Source organism: Acanthaster planci, linkage group LG09, assembly GCF_054643075.1.
Source record: "Acanthaster planci isolate LZ-2023a linkage group LG09, COTS_SCS, whole genome shotgun sequence".
NCBI lineage: Eukaryota > Metazoa > Echinodermata > Asteroidea > Valvatida > Acanthasteridae > Acanthaster > Acanthaster planci.
Window position 1 is genome coordinate 7,347,523 of NC_141785.1, and position 18,809 is coordinate 7,366,331.

General features: G+C 42.6%; 1 protein-coding gene across 3 annotated transcripts in view; it reads left to right on the forward strand.

The window, feature by feature from the left end:
* Positions 1-18,809, forward strand: part of LOC110988306 (uncharacterized) — an 88,921-nt gene that overhangs the window by 59,699 nt on the left and 10,413 nt on the right. For all 3 annotated transcript variants that reach the window (XM_087141055.1, XM_022251675.2, XM_087141056.1), the window contains exons 3-4: positions 3,070-3,163; positions 15,660-15,714. In XM_087141055.1, coding sequence (XP_086997181.1) covers positions 3,070-3,163; positions 15,660-15,714 — 149 coding nt within the window. The remainder of the gene's footprint in view (positions 1-3,069; positions 3,164-15,659; positions 15,715-18,809) is intronic.

The following is an 18,809-nucleotide window of genomic DNA, read 5'->3' on the forward strand; positions in this document are numbered from 1 at the left end:
TTGTTTGGTACATTTAACACTGATCCCACTTAAATGCATAAAAATAACAGATTGCATGAAAAGGTTGTTAAATGTACACGTACGATACTTTCGTGGATTTGCAAGTTACAACGTACATGTACTGATGTACATGTAGGTAATGAAATGTTTTGAGGTTGGAACGATGGAGGTTTTGTTTGATTCCCCCTCCAACTCTGCAATCATGTACTTACATTTTCATGCAAATTGAAAACTGTAGTTGAATTATTAAAACTCCCAAGGCATGACAGCCTGAGTTCCAAACAACCCCTGTAGAATTTGCACATTTGCACGGCACGGCTCTTTCATTGGACTTCCAACCTTCATATCAAGTAATACATGTAGCTGTTCTCTGCCGACCTCCCTCCATCCCGCAGAATTCTCCTGAACATTCCAGTAGCTTTTTTGAATGATCATAGAGATACATGTACCTGTGTGGTCCATTGAAACCTACTCGTATCCCCCCCCCCTACACATGGCCCATAAATGTTTGGGTCCAGATGTCAACACTTTTTGAGTTGACGTGAATCAGCCTGTGCGGTGACATTCACGGTGTGCATGGGTTCATCGACCTCTCTGTGTGTTTGCCAGGGGAAGACATTGTCATGGGTAGACAGCGCCACAGGAGACTGGCACATATCGGCCCTATCCCAATTTACAGATTTCCTTTCCCCTTTTGTCTTCCGAGTTTTACAGATGTTGTCCCGTAGGGTGGGTGTGCGCACGTGTGTCAATTTGGAGACACCCGAGAAAGACATGTCGCTGCTCTTCGTCCCTAAGAACCAAGGCATCTGCTATCCGCCCCCTCCGATTTGCTCCTTTCATGGACAGATTTTTATTGAACAACGCATTCACACATGCAGGCGTGCAACTTTTCCCTGGATCAGCTGATTTCCTCGTTTTTCACTTCACACTCGTGCTGTTGAAAATTGGAAAACACTGTACAAAGTCTTGTAAAGATTGGAATTTCCTTGTTTTTTGTCAAAGTCCAAGTTGCATGCCTACATGATAACCTGCAGATGTTCTATCCAGTTGGTCATAGCAGATTTATAAGTTTCTGTCTTCTATAAGCTACACTATCACGATCCATCATTGTCAGTGCAAGAAGGGACCCTGTTTTTCCACTTCCTGTTTGAAAATTTGCTAAGAAATTTTGACATTTTGCAGGAATGTCAGTGCCCTCCCACCAAGGTCTTTGAAGAAAAAAATGCTAAAATTGTCTACCCCCTATCTTGCTAAGAATTTTCTCGGCTTATCGACCTGATGTTGAACAGTGGAGTGGTGGAGACTAGTTTGAAAGTAGAAATGAAGTCAATCCAAAGTAATGAACACCAGTTACAAGACCATACCCAGTATACATGTGCGTGGTGTATAGTCAGGACGGCAATTCACCAGTACATGTAAACTGTATTCAGATTAATTTTGCAGGCTTTACTGATAGTGGTTGGGGGCTTGAAGCAGTGCCATTAAATCACCGGTGATGTGGAAACATCTGCATTCCTTTTGCAATTTTTATCAACACCTGTTGGTATTCATGGAACTTTATCTGTGTTTTTTATTTGATTTTTACTTTTCAAGGTGGAAAAATGAGATTGTGTGGAATGTGTTATTCAATCTCAGTTCCCCTTTACTTGGAATATGAACTTGTGTCAGCAGATATTTTGCCTGCTCTTTCAGTTGTGTGAACCTTCTCTTAAAGTACAGTGCCGTGCTTGAACACCATTTGGGATGACTCCTGATCAAGATATTTGTTCTTGGTGGATTCGGGCCTGTGCTACGTTCTGAGCGAGGATAGCAATATGAAGGGGAAAACAAGGACTGAGAAGTTTTTTCAGGCAGTGGTCGTCAGACTATTTTACAAGATTTGATGGCTTGTCCTCAAACGTAACGATAACATGCGATTGTGTTTCAGGGGATATTTTTTATTGGTGGCAAAGTTTGACTTTGTTAGGGGGGATTTTTCAGTGATATTGCAACATTGTTGGTCCTCAGTTGTGCAGTATATGTGACTATCAGACGTTTTTGATCCCCACAGCCGTGGAACAAGTTTATGGGTGAGTGCCCTAGCTAAAGATGTTTGGAGGATTAGATTTCTTCTTTTTTTTGGAGGAAAATTTGGATGAAGACTTTCAGGCATCCGCACATGAGTTTTGGTCCCTACAGCACATATACAATGATGGTTGTAGATATGTGTACAATGCATGATCTCCACAACTATGGACGAACAAGTGTTCGTGCTCTGGTTGGTGTGGCATCATGGGGAACTTCTTTGTTACAAAAACTTGGACTAAGCTGTGAGGACTTTGGTGTGTCTCCACAGCGTTTTGGATCCCTACTATTAATATCGCTCCTGGACCTCACAACCAGTGTTGTATAGTTGGGTCCTTGCAAATCCAGCGTAAGTCACTCCGTCTTAAGGTCCGTCACCAACTTAATTCAAATGAACTGTGGCAGAAACAATCCTTTGTCTTTGTTCACGATGTTGCGTATGACTGGTCTTTTGAAAAAATACATCTCTTAGGACTCGACATCGACATTGCCTAGAACTGTTGAATATACACGTGTGGTACTTGTTTATGTTTAATAGCCACGTGCAATGACAAACTATGTGACTGGATCATAGGCCTGTGCTGAATATATAATATTCATATTTGACTCAAATATTTGTCAAAATGAAAAGATGTGCAGTCTCTCTTTAACAAAACTGCCTTCTCAAAGCTTAATGGGTAATTCCAGAAATGAGGCGTCCATTATTTTTTTGTGTGTGTCCCTGTTGCATCTGACATGTGATTTTGTAAGTTCAGAACACATCTTCTAATTTCCAAGAGTGATGAATTAGTGCAAATTACATGCCATACGTCAATTCCGGTGACACATGTATTTCCATGTCAAATAACAAATGTCAGATGTAACAGGGACACAAAAATGTCACACTTTTCGACTCCAAATTTCTGGAATTACCCATATCCAAATAAGTAAATAATAGTTCTACTTCTCATTTTTGTTTCTATTTGCTCCAACCCCTCTGTCCCTTTTGGTTGTCCCATGTAGGTACATCGAGGAGCATGTGCAGAAGACAGGTGTTGCCATCGAGACCCAGGGTTTCACTTTTGTCACAAGTGGACGCAAGCGGGAGTCGCTCACGGTGAGTTGGCTCCTGAGTGTATCTCACTAAGCGGCACTTGAGTCCAACACATTTCATTTCATACCACAATTCAAGAATAACGACGATTCAGCAACTACATGTACATGTAAATTGGCTGTTTTCAAGTTTCTGCTACAAGCTCTGAAATCGTCTACGATGCAGTAGTCATTAACCCTCTCCCCTACAAAAATGATTTTGAATTTGTACGATTTGGGTCTGTTAGGCTTTCCAGTTCCATACATGTACATGTACATTTGACATGGTATTACTTTGCTGCCCGAAAATACCTCAGATAAAAAATGCAAATAAAATATTTCCAAGTGCATTCACCAGATTTCCTAGTCTCCCAAAGAATGAAAAAAAAAGTTGCAGCTGCTTACATGCAAGTATGCAAATTACTGCTCAGACGTGACTGTACTCATTCAAGCCAACCCCGGTGAAGATTGGCCGATTCTCTGCACAGCGCTAATGGAAATGTGATAAGATAACAGCTGGCAAACTGCAAAACCTGGCCCTGTGAAGGATCACTTTTTTCCCCTCTCTTTCTCACATACTGTCTAAGAGCAAGGATGGCATGTTGTGGTAGGCTTTGCCCTTTTTTTTTGTTTGGGAATCTTACCGATTATATCACGTGCACCATGGGGCATCTGGTCCTGCGGACGAGGCAATTAGCGCCTCAGGAAGAAGAGCTGATCCAAATCTTTTGTAAAAGTTTTTTAACTGCCCGCACAATCTGGCTCCGTGAGAGCATCGAAACATTATCTTTATTACTTGGGCAAGGGCCAGCAAAAGTGAAATACCACTCCGGGGCCTTTGTTTCCTTTTTCTCTCTTTCTCTTTGATATATCTCTCGTGGCAGGTAAAGATAGTGTGTTGTGTTCATGTTGCCACCTACGTGCAAATGTACATGTACCTACATACTAAATGAATATTTGATGTACATGTACCAGTACATAGGCCTTGTTTGTAAAAATATTTATTTGTACAATTATCAGTTCATTGTTCTCCGACAGAAATAACAGATTTTTTTTTTTGAGCAAAGCTGGGTCTTATTTGTTTCCAAAGTATTTTTTTGTGGTATTCCTTTTTTCTTTAGGTGAGTGAAAAACATCATGCCCATGTGTTGCCAGAATATTGTTACTCTTTGCATTTGTGGTTTGGAACGGTGCTGGAAGATGTCTGAAAAAGAGGCCTCTAGCGTCGGGGTTCATAGTCCAAATTTAGTTTTTTGTTCCATGCAATTTCTCTGTTCATTCCAAAGAAGGGACCTGATCTCGCAAAGTTTGAACCCTGACAGAGGAGCAGGCCAATGGCATAAACAATGGTGATTATGCAGATTTCTGTTTATGTTCCCAGGCACTGGTGCATGCAAAAGAAACAAACTTCCCTTTTTTTCCCTAGTGCTGGAGAAGTTGCAGGCACGAAGGTACAATGGGGAAAGTGTACAAATTGAGACTGAGTTTGTGCAAAAATATTTCAAACATTGCCTGTGCTTGTGGGTTCCAAGCTCTATAAACTATTTAAAAGAAATCTTTTGGGAGACGTAAATGTTGTACTGTAGGCCTACAGGAACAAAAACCCAGTATGGCACTCTACCTGAAGGTTGTACTCACATTGGGGTAGTGTTTACATGTGCATGTACATTAATTTACACAACAGCACAACATGGCGTCAGGGTAGTCAGGCAAAAACTGAAGAGTCATTTATGATCAGCTGATTTGGCTGAAGGCTACCTTTTCTGTTCAGCCAAGGGAGTGTCATGAATGCACATCCGTTGTCAAAACAGAAGTGGACTCATTACTGCTTGGAGAAACCATTTTTCTTTCCTAGCAAATGCGCCTTTCTGTTTATCAAATAACCCACTCAGTTCATCTCTCCACTATGGAGAGCTTCAAATGTTTCAACATTAGGTGTTGTTGAAATTTGCACCATTGGTTTTGTTTCAGGGAAAATCAATTTGCTTTTATGTTTTGTGGCAAAGGGGCTTATAAACTTTTCCTTTAACTTTCAAAGAGCCTAGCCTTTTGGACAATCTGGGGGGGGGGATATGCCCCCACTAAGGACGCTGCCGTTGCAGGGCCAGTTACATGTCCTTTGAAGCTCAGCATGCAGTTTTAGAGTTTCATTATCAGTACAGATGTGAAGTTCCATATTCATCTGACAAAGTGATTTTGATGTTATGGTCATTCAAAGTTCATGGCCTTACGCATGTCCGCTGATGTGTTTGTAGCGTGTCAGTGGGAAAAGGATTCCTTTTTTTTACTGACCTGTGTCAAAAAATGTGCATTGTGTGAGAATGGCATGTCCGATTTTCACAGAATTGGTGTCATTTAATTAAAAAAACTCCAACTCCATTTATGTAAATAACATTTGTGTAAAAACACATAGTAACTGGTGCTTCTCTGTTTTATATACCATATGTGTACATTATTTTGGAAGTACAGTGTGTGATGTATGGTTCATGCATGGAACAGCTTTGGAAAGTTTTTTATATTCAAGTGGTCAGAAATGCAACATCATCAGTAAAGGAAAACCTCACGAGTGTCCATCAAGAATGAAATGAACAAAATGTGGCTTTTGGTTTGCGTCATTCTGTGACCATCATTAGTGAGTGGCCAAGTGCTCACTGTACATGTAATGTACATGCACTGTGGGATCTACGTGTAGAGTGTTTGCAAGTTTTTCTGATCGGACCCTCCCCATTTCCAGACTCCAGATTAGAATAATGCCCCAACCTACTTAATACTCGTTATCACTGAAAATGGTAAACCTGCCATTAGGTATGTCACGTTTGCTCCTCAAAGCCTGTGTGACTTATCAGTGTGCACACACTACAATGCACAATTTGTCCCTGCTGTTGGAGGTATTTTATTGAAGCCCTTCGGTCAACAAGCTGTTGTGCCCGGCCTTAAATCCTGGCTGACCATGCATGGCTTGACCTCTGGTGAAGGTTAGCCGGGCAGAGTGGTCACGTTGTCGCTGGCACCATTTATTTCATTTTGTGTGGACTTGCTCTATGTAGATCCCTTCAGATTCGACTTAGTCAAATTTGCATGAAACTGAGTTGTAGGCAACTGGGAATGCCTTGCTTTCTATATTTAGTTTGGTCTATTTGTTTCATCTTTCCTTGATACATGTACTTGTATGTGTGGGAGATTGGACCAGTACGTTTTGAAAAACGTCTATTGCATGTGCAAACTGTTGGGAGTATGGCATTAACTGGCCAAGTTTAACCTGCCGGGTAGTACTGCACTGGTAGCATGATTCTCTCTGACACCAGTGACTGCCTTGGCCTACAGGAACACGCTCTGTATATGTACATGTTGGAAACAGGCCACCTGTGTTATTATTTGTAAACACTCCTACCATCTGCCTGCCCCACAAGCTCCCTGTGTCCTGATAGGGTCAGCTATGCTGCTCAACCACCACTTGGATCAGACAAGCTGATCCAATTATGAGGAGGTGACATCTTTATGTCCAGCCTAGGGGCCAGCCACCGCTCTGTCCCCCCTCTCCTCCCCTCCTTCCATCCTGTGTTGATGGTCATTGTGGTTGGTCACCCTAGGTGACCCCATATTTATCTGCTGGCCCAGGGCCTTGTGGTCAGGTTGGTGCTAATTGGTGGCTATGCTGATCCCGGTGCTCCCCACTGGGTAGAATAAGCTTTCCTTGTTGGGTATCCTTCAGCTGGAACATAATTTGTGCTCTTCTGAGGAGAGGACCCTGTGATGTAATTGCTGTGCTCCTCTCACCTGCAGTGCCACAGGCAGTTATATGGAAATAAACCACTTTGGCCCATGCCAAGGAGGAATGTAGTCACCAAAGCTGAGCCCAAATCCATGTTGTCTGAGAGCGGACTAGCACCAAGCTTACTGGGACTGTCTGGGTTGGGATTAATGATGGACGCACAGATACAGTATGTGTGGAGATGTACATTTGATGCCACCCCGGGTGTGGCAGCCAGTGGATGTTGCCCGTCTGAGAAACAAAGGCCGAGGTTGTTGATTGGTTGATGCCTGTCAGCTGACTATCGTTGGCACTTTCTGATTGGCTGCAGTTCAGAGTTCAAGATGCAGATGTCTGGCATAATTCTGGCCAAGATGTCTGGCCAAGTCAGCGATCTTTGTGGCGCATCCCATTTTGCCTGTTCCTTGCGCTTTTTTAAAAATTCTGCAAAAAGCAAACAGGCTCAAACAAAAACAACAAAAACTGTTGATAACTCATCCTGGGGGATTGAAGCACAAAGTGTTTTGGTTGGTAAATAGTTTTTGTTTATCAACTATTTTCTCTGCCTGACAAAGTCCTGGCTTAGTTTCTCCCATGAGACTGGCCGGGGAACTGGCTAATTCTGGTTACCAGTGAAAGCTGTTAGGGATAAATTCTGAACTACACATGTACACGCGTCAACAAAAAGAGAAGGTGGGGCAGTTAATTCAGGAATGCAACTTTTCCCTGGATCAGCTGATTTCCTTGGTTTTCACTTCACACTCATGCCATTGAAAATTGGAAAACACCGTACAAAGTCTTGTAAAGATTGGAATTTCCTTGTTTTTTTTCGTCAAAAGTCCAACTTGCATTGTAGATGTACACATGACATAAAACCACCTTGTTTGTCTGGTTCCCAGATGTAAGTGTGCAATACAGGAATGACGTCAGCTGAAAAGAGTGTCTGGCTAATTATATGGGGGCCTAGAGGAACTCCAATAAGCAATACTGTACACATTACTCAGCCGTACTCCATCTATATGTACATGTAAAACACGTTAAAATTACACAACAAATAAAAAACTTTTTTATTTTGCTAACGCGCAGGTCTACAATGACGCGTGCTTTGACCAGAAAAAGGACATGAAGTGCATGTCCATGTAGAATCCTAAACCTTCAATGAATTCCTTGTAATTTTCCCCATTTTTCCCTTAGGTTACTTTTTTCCTGTAGACTGCACTTTCAGGTATGGTCTCCTGAGGTTTTTTTATAATATCAAAAAAGAAAAATGCCCCAGTTTGTCCTTGGTCTGTCCTGGTGAGTTTTTGTGGCAGGTTGTTTCAAATGGTTTGTTGTCTGCCCCCTCCCCTTTGCACTGCAGCTTAAGAGCTCATGACTGCATTCAGAGAGCTAAAATGCCCATGCCAGGGTAACGAAAGAGCACTAGCCTTGGGGGTGCCTGGTCATTTCAGACATGTTTATTGATTGACTGGACAATCAGGGGGGCTCAAGGATGTCTGGACATCCCGGCTATTCCATTCCCAAGGATGGGGGAGGATGGAGGTGAGGGAGATTTGATTGAGTGGAGGGTGCGGTCAGCCACGAAGTTTTCCAGACAGTATTGGGGTTGGACGATGGGGCTTCAGAAGGAAAAAAAGGCGGCAGATTTCTGTGGGTTTTTTTATTGCAGGAAGAAATCTTGGGGATTTTTGAAAGACCCTTGGAGTAGGTTTTTTCTACCTGATATGTTGTTCATAGATTGGGACCCAAACTGTTTGTGTATACTGTCGCCCGGAAGATGATTTGCCAGAGCCTTAAATCCTCAGGCAGTGGAGACTACCGCAGGTAGACTGGGCTGTGGTTGGTTCCAACTGGTGGACATTGTGGCCCTTTCCACTGGCAGGGATACCCTCTGTTGATGTTGTGTTGCCCTGATGTTGTTTGCTAACAACAGATGTACATGTAAGTCATCTCCTTTGCTTGTGTTGTCTTGTTCTGTCGCAGAATGTGTGAGAATTCATACATGTACATGTACTGATACATGTACAGTATGTGTAGGCGCACATACGGTACCTGCCCGTGGACAGGTATTTACTTCCTGCATGGATGAAATTTCATAACCAACATTGCAAAAGGGAGTGGCTTCCAATGTTGTTGACTTTTCTGACTTTGACTGATTAACGCAGATGTGGTAAATTTGAAGGTCGGAAGATGAAATATTCTTGTATATGTATGCAGGGATACAGAGCAGATAAGATCAGAATTCATTACATGTGTACAGAGGGTATTGTGAGCACAGAATAGTTTGGACACGAGGGAAAGACCGAATCATGTCGTTGGGTATTCTATGGGACATGTATGTGCAGCCTCTGCTCGTGCACAGGACAAGTTGAAAAGCTCAGACATGAGGGAATCGGTTTGGAATGTTTCTGTTTGAAGTGAAGTCATTTTTTGCTTCACGCAGAGTCATGTCAGGTTGTGTTTCACATGGTCGGGTTCCACAGAGCTGTGATCAATGTTAATGACTCCAAGCCAGATGTAGAGCACTTTTTTGCAGAGAATTTGTTGGGTTTTTTTTGTTTAACCACAAATTGCCCCTTGCAATGTTGCTGCATTGTTCTGTGTGAACTGCAAGCTATGTGTTCTTTCGGATGAACAGTATTCTTTGACTGCACGAACAATTTTTGCATGCGTCATTTTATAGCCAGACTTGTAATTTTTTGGGGGGGGATAACCAAGTCTATTTGCCATTTTGTGACAATGGTAGCGATTGAAATGACTGGTCTTTGGTCAGTGTGGATTTTAAGTTGTCTTTTTTTTGTTGATTGCTGGACAATTGTGTATGGGCATATGTAGAAAGAAATTTCGTGCCTGCTGTGCAGGATTGAATACAGACATAGGTGGCAAGATATATTTGCTGTGTAGTAAATGTGCAAGGGCCCACGCCGATGTGCTAGTAGTTAGACTTAATAATAAAGAGTTAATGTGTGAATATTCGCCTGCCTGAATGTTCTCAGTTCTTGCTTCACTTGCTCCACTGAATCTGGTGGGAAAAATCCACATCCATGTGGCAGATTTTCTGCTGGTTGGATTCTTCAGAGTCCCGTCATCTCCCTTGTCAAAGAGACAAAATCCATTGAATGTTTCATGGCCGACCTTGCTGAATAATAAACTGGCTCCTCTGCACACAAGATGGAAAGCATTGCATTGTCAGCCACGACAGCCCAAGGATGGCAGGGAAGCTCATGCTAAGACCTTTTTGGTTTATCAGAGATTTAACTGGTTGACAGAGAGCATTCATTTGATACAGCTTGTCCTGGCTGCTGCAACAAGATAAACTCGTAGCCGGCAACGACGTCTGTTGTATTTGAACTGGTTTGGTTGGTTCGGTTTTTATTTCCATACATCGTAATTAGAACATGGAGAAACAGTGTTATTACAGAATAAAATAATTGATGATGGATGGCGGATACCAGACAGAAAGCAGAATGCTTATTCATGGCCAGGTTCCTTATTTGTTATAATAAAATCCATATAAGGCTAGAATTACTAAATTCAGAAGAGAGACTTAAAGAGAGTAAGATAACTGAAGGTTATTTGTCTGCCTTAATGTTCTCATTTTTTGCTTCACTTGCTCCACTGAATCTGGTGGGAAAAATCCACATCCATGTGGCAGATTGCCTGATAAGAGCGCCCTCTCCTGACCAGTGGCAATTTCATAATGTAGACTGCTTACCAGAATGGGACCGTATGAGAGCCGGCAGTTGACACATTCCTGTCATTTGGGTTTGGTAATGTGTTGATTTTGGTCTTTAGCAAGACAAATACTCCTGGTAATGAAATTGACTTACTAGATGTACATGTGAAAGATGATTGCCAGTTTTGTGGGCGTACTGGTTTAAGCACAGATAATCTTTGCTTAGTAGAAAAAAAACAATTTACAAGTAGCACCCTTATTTACTGAACACAGAAATACTCGGGAGCTATAGCACCCAGGGAAGGGATGTGTGAGAAGCAATGTGTGGGGAGGGTGCAAAGTTTTTTCAAGACCGACCAAGGAACACTTTGGGCCAGCAATGTGTGGACTTAGCCAGGCAGTGCATTCGTTATCTTTTTTGACACACGAACAGAACTTTGATTCGCAAAGTGTCAGCCTCCTTGTGGTTAGGCCTACATGTCTCCTGAGCTGCTTTGGCTGTTGCACTGAGCTCAATGTAGGCGATTTCAGACATTCCATGTCGTTCGACCAACGGTCAGTTACTTCATACTCGAACGGCCCTTGTTGAACAAATTTGTGAAATCCCACCATCTCTCCCATTTTGTCAGTTACATCTCTCATTGTATTCACGGCCCCTGCCATCTCAGTTACATGTACTTTTCACATCAATGGTTCCCTTCTGTGTATAATTGCCAAGAAAGGTTCCAAACTGTTGACCAGATAGTCCAACCGTCCATCCACGTACATGTCCATGTACATGTTGTCCACATTGCCAAGTGTTGGTGTCAAAAGCTGTGCCACTCGGAGCTCAAGAATGATGGCTTGAGAGCTGTGCAGATGCCACATAGCTGAGAACAATGATTCGGGGAGCTTCAACATTCTTCAATTTCAAGAGGGCACATTGATGATAAACTGCACACAGTGTTGGGAAGAGGTTTTTAAGAGCCAGTGGCAGTGTTATTCTAACATAGCTCATGCTTTGCCATAATGCACTTTCCACAACACTTCAACTTAGGTATACCGGTAACTGGCCTGTTAGAGAAAGGGTTGAACACCTGCTTCTGGTACTGTGGTCTAACATCGTTAAGGGTGCACGTCATGTTTTAATAAAAGATTCCAAGGTGAGGAGATAACATGAGTATTTGACCCGTACCACCCATGAGGAGTCATCAGTCGGGGTAAGGTGGCAGGTTGTAACGGTTGGGTTGATCGCGAGGGGTGTTCTGCCCAGGCAACCTGCCAAAAAATTATGATAAGGCACCCATCCCCTTCCCTCACCCCGCCCCCTGCATCTGTACCAAGTTAGACCCTGCCATTGGCCGGATTTATATTCGCCAGCACGGGGTAGGAGGGTGTTGCAGAATCGAGGAAGGCGGACTGTAGCCACTATGTACCAGTACATGTACTTTACGTGGGCACTAGGGATTGGAGGGGGAATGAAAAATAGAAAAATGCTATGGACTGGAGAATTTCTATGGGAAATATACATGTCGGACACCAGTGGAATTGCAAACAAAATTGGCTTGATTGAAAATGCCAAATTCATTATTATATGGTGAAAAGAGATCATACAAGAATTTGGTGTCCGGAAATATTCCCAGGTCAACTCTTATCATCTCACTATGAGCCCCCAAGCTGGACCAAGAGAGGGTGCCATTTTCCTGGCAACAGAGACTCCATTGGTCAGATCAGCTTTTTCACAAACGACTATGAAATGCACCGACAAAGGACCTCTCCCGACCAACATGGCTCTTTTCAACTGATGAGGAGGTGCTTCTGCTCAGGGTGGATAGTGCTTTCGTAGCCTTATCTTATGATATTAAGACACACTGGATGGATGTTTGACTGCTCAGTGAACAAACACAGTATGACATTGCAAGAGGTCTTGAAACTTCCTGTGGGCCTTGACACTGGGAATTCTGTCATTTTTGTGAATATTGTGTGGGTATATGTACAATGTACAGACTGAAGTAGGTCAACATCGACAGCTACATTTTTTTTTACCTTCTGTCCCACATCATGCATTAAGGAATATGTTTTACATACAGTTAAGCTTTCAAACTTTGGACAAATTTCCCGACGGTAATGTCCTCAATGGTCATGGACATTGGGTGCATATAAAGTGCTTTTTTTTGCTGAAATGGTCCTGTGCATACATGTACATGTAGGCGCTCTATAGGTACATGTATATAGTGGAAAAACAGGGCCCTCACTGACCTGGGATTTCTGCATTTGCACCACTTGAGGTCTCCTGTAGGAACATGGAGCATCAGAGAGCTGCGACCTGTTGATCTCCTTTTAGAGCCTTTTGAAACTGAGTTTGGACTTGTTTCTTGTGTTTTGTTGACTACAGAAATTTTTGAGGGGTCACACTGTGACAAAATTTTTTTTTTTTAGTATTGTTGGCTTTGTTTGAGTTTACATTTGTTAGAAAGAGCAAAATGAGCTCTTTGTTTTGATGTACGCTCAGTTGGCATTGTAATAAAAATAGACATTTGTGTGGGTGAAAATATTGACTGCTCCCATTGATCTGCTGGTACATTATGCAGGGGCTCCTTGGAAGGCATCTCAAAAGTGGTTGTGGCTACTGATTTTGCTTGGTGGGATCACATTTCTGTTTACATCACCCAGCATGAACACATACAAGAACACATTGCTGGGTGATTTTTTTTTGCCTTGCAGTCTCCAATTCTCTTGCTTCAATGGCCTTGCCGTGATATGCATGCCTGAGGGAACCAGAATGTACTGGCATGGGAACCAGTACACTCATTCTGACGCATGGGGTGAACGACTTCGGGAAAAGCCGGGACCCCTGAATGCCATTCATGAGTAATGTGCAAGCATTCATGTCTAGCAGATGCCCAATCTTTCATGCTGGTCCCACTGGCTGGTAAAAAACCACTAAATCGCCCCCCCCCCAGGTGTCCCGCCCACCAGCGGGCTCCTGTCGCAGGAGTTGAAGGAACCAGCAGGCTGTGTGTCGGCAACTGCCGCTGAACCCTTGCGGTTAACCGCACCACAGAACAGCTTGCCAGGGGGGATCAGTCTGGCTTGATCAACAGGCTGTCATTGTCTGTAGCATGTGCGTGTGAACCTCCCCCATGTTGCAGGGCAGACACTGCGGTTTTGTGAGTAGGTAGTCCCCCCAAATTGTTTGGCCAGCAGCAGCTAGTTTTCCCCCCCCCCAAATTCCTCCACATTTGAGAAGAGTTTTCTTGGAAAGTGTGTGGGTTTGGGGGAGAAGGGTCAAAAGTGCAAAGTGGTCATTCTAACCAGAGTCTCTGATTTTGTAAGGATGGGTGGGAGAGAGGAGAAGAAAGATTAAGATGCTTTTTTTTCCCCCTTCCATATGGAACAGTTTTAAAAGCCTGCTCACAAAACCTACTTGTTTGGGATCTGCATGTATGCATTGCAATTTTTTTCAACACAGCCCTTGAAAATGCACCTCTCAATTTTACCTAATCTTCAGGGTTCTTAAAGGTCATGTTAATGCCTTTTTGTTTTTATGCCGGCAATGTTTCTATATTCATGAGCAAAAACCTGACTTTTTCTCCGCATTCTTCACATTTCTGCAGATTTACATGTGTGTCAAATACATGTGAGTTTTTGTGATCCGACACATGTGTTTCTTGAGAAAGATGCGATTGTTGTGCTCGAAAAGTGGGCCTCCCTCACTTTCCAGAAAGACTACAAAACAAGATGTGAAAAACAATGGCTGATAGGATGCACCTCCACATTGGACTGGTGCCAGTTTGTGACGACGGTCATGCTTTAGAATTGTGAGAAGGCAGCTGCTCTGTTGCAGTGTCTGATACGGCCTCGCAGAAATATTTTCTCCCAAATACAGTGATGCAGTGATGTTCCTTTGACCATATTGCCCTTCAGCATAACTTGGGTTACCTGTGGTTGAAACTGCTTCCAGACAAAGGTTACTATTTATTTAGGGGAATGCCTTTTAAAACTCATGTTTGAATGGTATTTTTGCCATAGACATCTACTGGCTTTGTTTATTCAAGTCACTTTATTACCCTAACTACACCAAACCTGCCATACCCCCAACAGCAGGTTTTGTGAGGTTTTGGCTGATGAACGTCTTGTTGAATTTTGTGAGACTTGGTATGAAAGGCCCAGGGAGATCCTGTTGGATGCTTTGTGAGTTGGGACACACACGGGTCAGTTTTTGTAATGTCTGGCTTGCTGTACCATTATTGTTGGACTGTGCTTGATTTTGTCAGGTTTGGTATTGTTCAGTGCAAGTCATCCTATACTGCATAGAACCATCCATACCATATCACTCAAACTCCAACGGGCTCATTCTGTTGGAGTTTATCAGGTTTGGTACAGTGACTTGCATGTAAAGTACATAGAGAAGTACATAAACCTGATGGATTTTGTGAGGTTGAGTGTGCTTTCTAGTGCAGGAGCCTAGGGGGTTAGGGTTAGTTTTTATTGAGTATTTCAATGTACATGTACTTTTCTTTGTCTATTTCACATTTTATTTGTACAAAACTTTAAGATATGATTTGTCCTGTGAAACCTTTGGCTTCTTTGATACTACATGCCTAAGTACTTATTGTGGAGTTTTAATATTAAGAGCCTAACAAACATTTCTTGAGAGAAATTATTTTAGCCGGATGAGAATTTGTTTTAGCCTCCATTGTCCTTTGTTATTCAATCATAATCAAAAGGTTCTGTAAATGAGGTAGTAAGTGTTTATGGATGCAGTGGGAAGACTTGAGGGGAAGCAGTTAGAATTTTGTGGTACCTGGGAAAACCTGGGAATTTCTACATCATGGACATTTCTGGACATTAACGGCAGTATGCCAAAAACCAGCCCCAAAATTGGCTTGGAAGAATCAGACTGGTGCAGTAACATACAGAAATGTGAGGAATCCTTCCGGGTTTGGCTGCTACCAGACCTGAGAGTCTCTCTAATTATAGCATCTGATGGTCTGCATGAGAACCAGACTAATTTCTTCATAAGTTCCATAAATTTTGGCCTGTCATTTCCCTGCGTGGAGTGAGCATGTGTCTTACTCTGGTTTTTTCCTTCTTTTATTTTCCTCTTCTCAGGGCAATGCAACTCTTCACTTGTACCCCCACTTCAAGGAGCTGGCAAAGTTGGAAGGTGAGGGAGCTAGCCGGTTAAGGAATGCAAAAGTTGACCACTTACACTTACAAGAACATTTGGGTCAAGACAGGCATTAAAAAAAAAAATCTGAAAACAAATTTGATGATTCCAGCTGGCCAATGACCTTACTTTTTTCTTATTAGATAAGATTGTTGTCTGCTATGACTTGCACCCGGTGCTTTGGTCTTGACAGTTGGTGACATTATTTTTGGTGTTTTTTCTTTGGGGGGTCTTTGTTGGAGGGGCAGGGGTTTCTTTTATCTGTGTTGATATGAACATTTGGGGAATTCCATTTCAAAGGTGCCAGCTGATATTAAAAGCAAAGTGGATGTGCGGCTGTTATAAAAAGCCAGTGAGCATTTCAGAGAGAGGGCACATGGAAAGAGGGTTTGTGATAGTGTCAACGATAGCACACACCTTGGACCTTGTGTATAAACCCCAGTGGTTTGCAACAAGTGGACAAACATGAAGGGCTGACTGGCTTGTGTCGATGCGACGGGGGTGTCTGGGTTCTTGCTCCATCACCAGTGCCCGGCAGAGGTTCTGCCATGCGGCAACATTTCACTGGTAGGCTGATGTGTCGGATCTCGGAATGCCATCAGCTGCCCGGTGAAGTGTAGCAGCGTGGTCAGGTGATCTTGTCTGTTGGACGCCAACGGAGGAAAGAGGCGGGGGGCTTCTAAGGCGGCATTGAGACCACCTGTGTACCATGTGACAACACAAAGTTGGCTCTCCCAGGAGCTTGATGCTTTCGGACCCCGACATGAAACTGCTGTGTAGACGTCTCAGTTGCGGGTCTGGGGTCATTGGGCAAGCTGGCCTGCTCGGGTGTGCTTCATTGCTACATTTAGCTGCATTCTTTCCTGACCAGGTAATGCAGCATGATGTAGTGGTGAATCACGCAGGGCATTTTGCAGCTCGTCACCAAACGAAAAAAAGAACACAATATGGAGGAATGCAACATTAATATGCAGATAAGGCTCAGTCTATTCAAATAATTGACTAGCCAAATTTTTAGTCTTCCATTTGATTGAATGTTCTACTATTCGGTTGTACCAAATTCCCCAATAAGCAGAAACAAAATACATGATATTACAAAGGTATTTTAAGAGCAAAAGTTGCGAGAAGAAGTAATTTCTAGCCTGATTGTTGGACATACACATTCAGCTGACTTAAAAAGTTTACTTAATACACTTTGACATGTGCTTATGGATTGCTGTGTTGCAACCAGATGATTGATTTAATTGCAATACCTTGAAATGCTCATGTGCATTTGTAGAGCAAATTTGCAACCAAATAAGAGATTTTTTCCAATCTTTTTTTCTTTCTTTTTCACCTCCAAATATTCACTTTGATTGATTGGGAATGATGGCATACCCAAATCTTGGCATAATTGGCAAAACCCTAAACGGAAGAATCATCTTTTATATGGAAGTACATTTAATGTACGCATCAGGCAACCATTGTGCTTGGCCAAGAGATTTCTGGAGGGGAAAGGGGGATGTCAAAGGGAAGAGTAATTCATGCATCTTCCTGAAATTGGTCTTGACAGCGAGGCACACAATCTCCTCGTACCCATCAAAGAGAGAAAAAAAATGGAGAATTGATGGATGCGACATGCATGCAGACAATGTGTATCACACCTCACACAAGGCAGCCCAGTACATGCATACGATAGTTGTTTTTAAAACTTAAAGAATGCCATGGTTCAAGCTCCTGTCAGGGAAAACAATACATACATACATGTGCATATATTTATGTAGTTCATTTTCAGTCACATGACTTTTGACAGTCAGCGTTCAATTTACACAGATGTGTGTGGTAATGCGCACGCCTTTGAAGTGTCTCAGCATTCTTGCATACATGAAAATGCCAATAGAAATACAGTGTACCCGGATTCGAAAATGCGCAGACATGGTACGTTTCCTGAAATGCCATTGCTCGTCATGTTAGGTCATGTGAAAAACCTCTATATTGCCTCTCTGTCCTGGTTCAGGGTAAATGCTTTTTTGTTGTGGGTGAGGAGAGAGGGCTAGATGATGCTTTTTGACTCGAGCAATTTCTATGGAGAGTATACACAAAATGGCTGCATTAATAACAGGCTAAGTTGGATTCTACTGTTGTTATATCCGATACTTCGGCAAAGATGATCATGCGAGTGCTTGCCTTCTCTGATCAGTTTGAATCGACCCAGGAGAGAGGTTCCATGTGTGACCACACTTTGGCGTTCGGACCTCAGAGAATGTCAAGGAAAAGTTAAATATTCATCAGTGTTTCCCCATAGAACTCCAGACCCCTCCGTCTTAAACCTGACTGTGTGAAAGCTTTCACAATTGCCAATTATGCTTTGGAGGGCATCGCAATATCAAGGAAGGTAGAGCCCCTTTACATGTATAAATCATGGGAACAAATCAGTGTGTTGATTAATTTTACTCCAGTGGGACTTACAAGCATGTGTGCGTACACACAGAGAATTAACGTTTAATTTCCTGTGCAGAGGAAGAGTTTGGAGGATTAGGGAAGATGCCTGGCAAAAAAGGCCTAGGGAGTGAAAGTAGATTGGAGTCAAAGTGTCACTCCGCAGTAAAATGTGGAATTGACTCTTATCTTTGAAAGCTTGAGCCAGTTTTCAAGCAAAGTATTTCTCAGCATCGGGGTGAGATTTGTCAGGATTTTTCTTGATTTCAGGATTTTTTCGTAAGGAGTTTTTGACTTCAGGATTTTTCAAAGTCTCTTTTAAATCTGGAAAATCTTGACTTTAACATTGGAGTGTTTTTACATAGAGCACAAGAAATGGGTACTCAAATTGGTGTCATAGACCCTATGCTGCTGCGGGGCCCTCAAAACCTCTGGTGATTATTTCATGGATATTTTATGCTCCTCCGTTCTCACCCCTGTTAATAGCAAATACATGTGCCGAGCAAAAGATCAGCTGGGAACCGGCCACAAGGAATGTGCATTGTGTAACACTCTAAACTGGTAGCTGGTTTATGCTAAACAATTACTTTCTTTACTTGGTCAATTTTTGTGCTCATTGGCTCTATGAAATCATTGCGGAGCTTTTAAAGGCAAGTTTTATAGTCGATCATGTG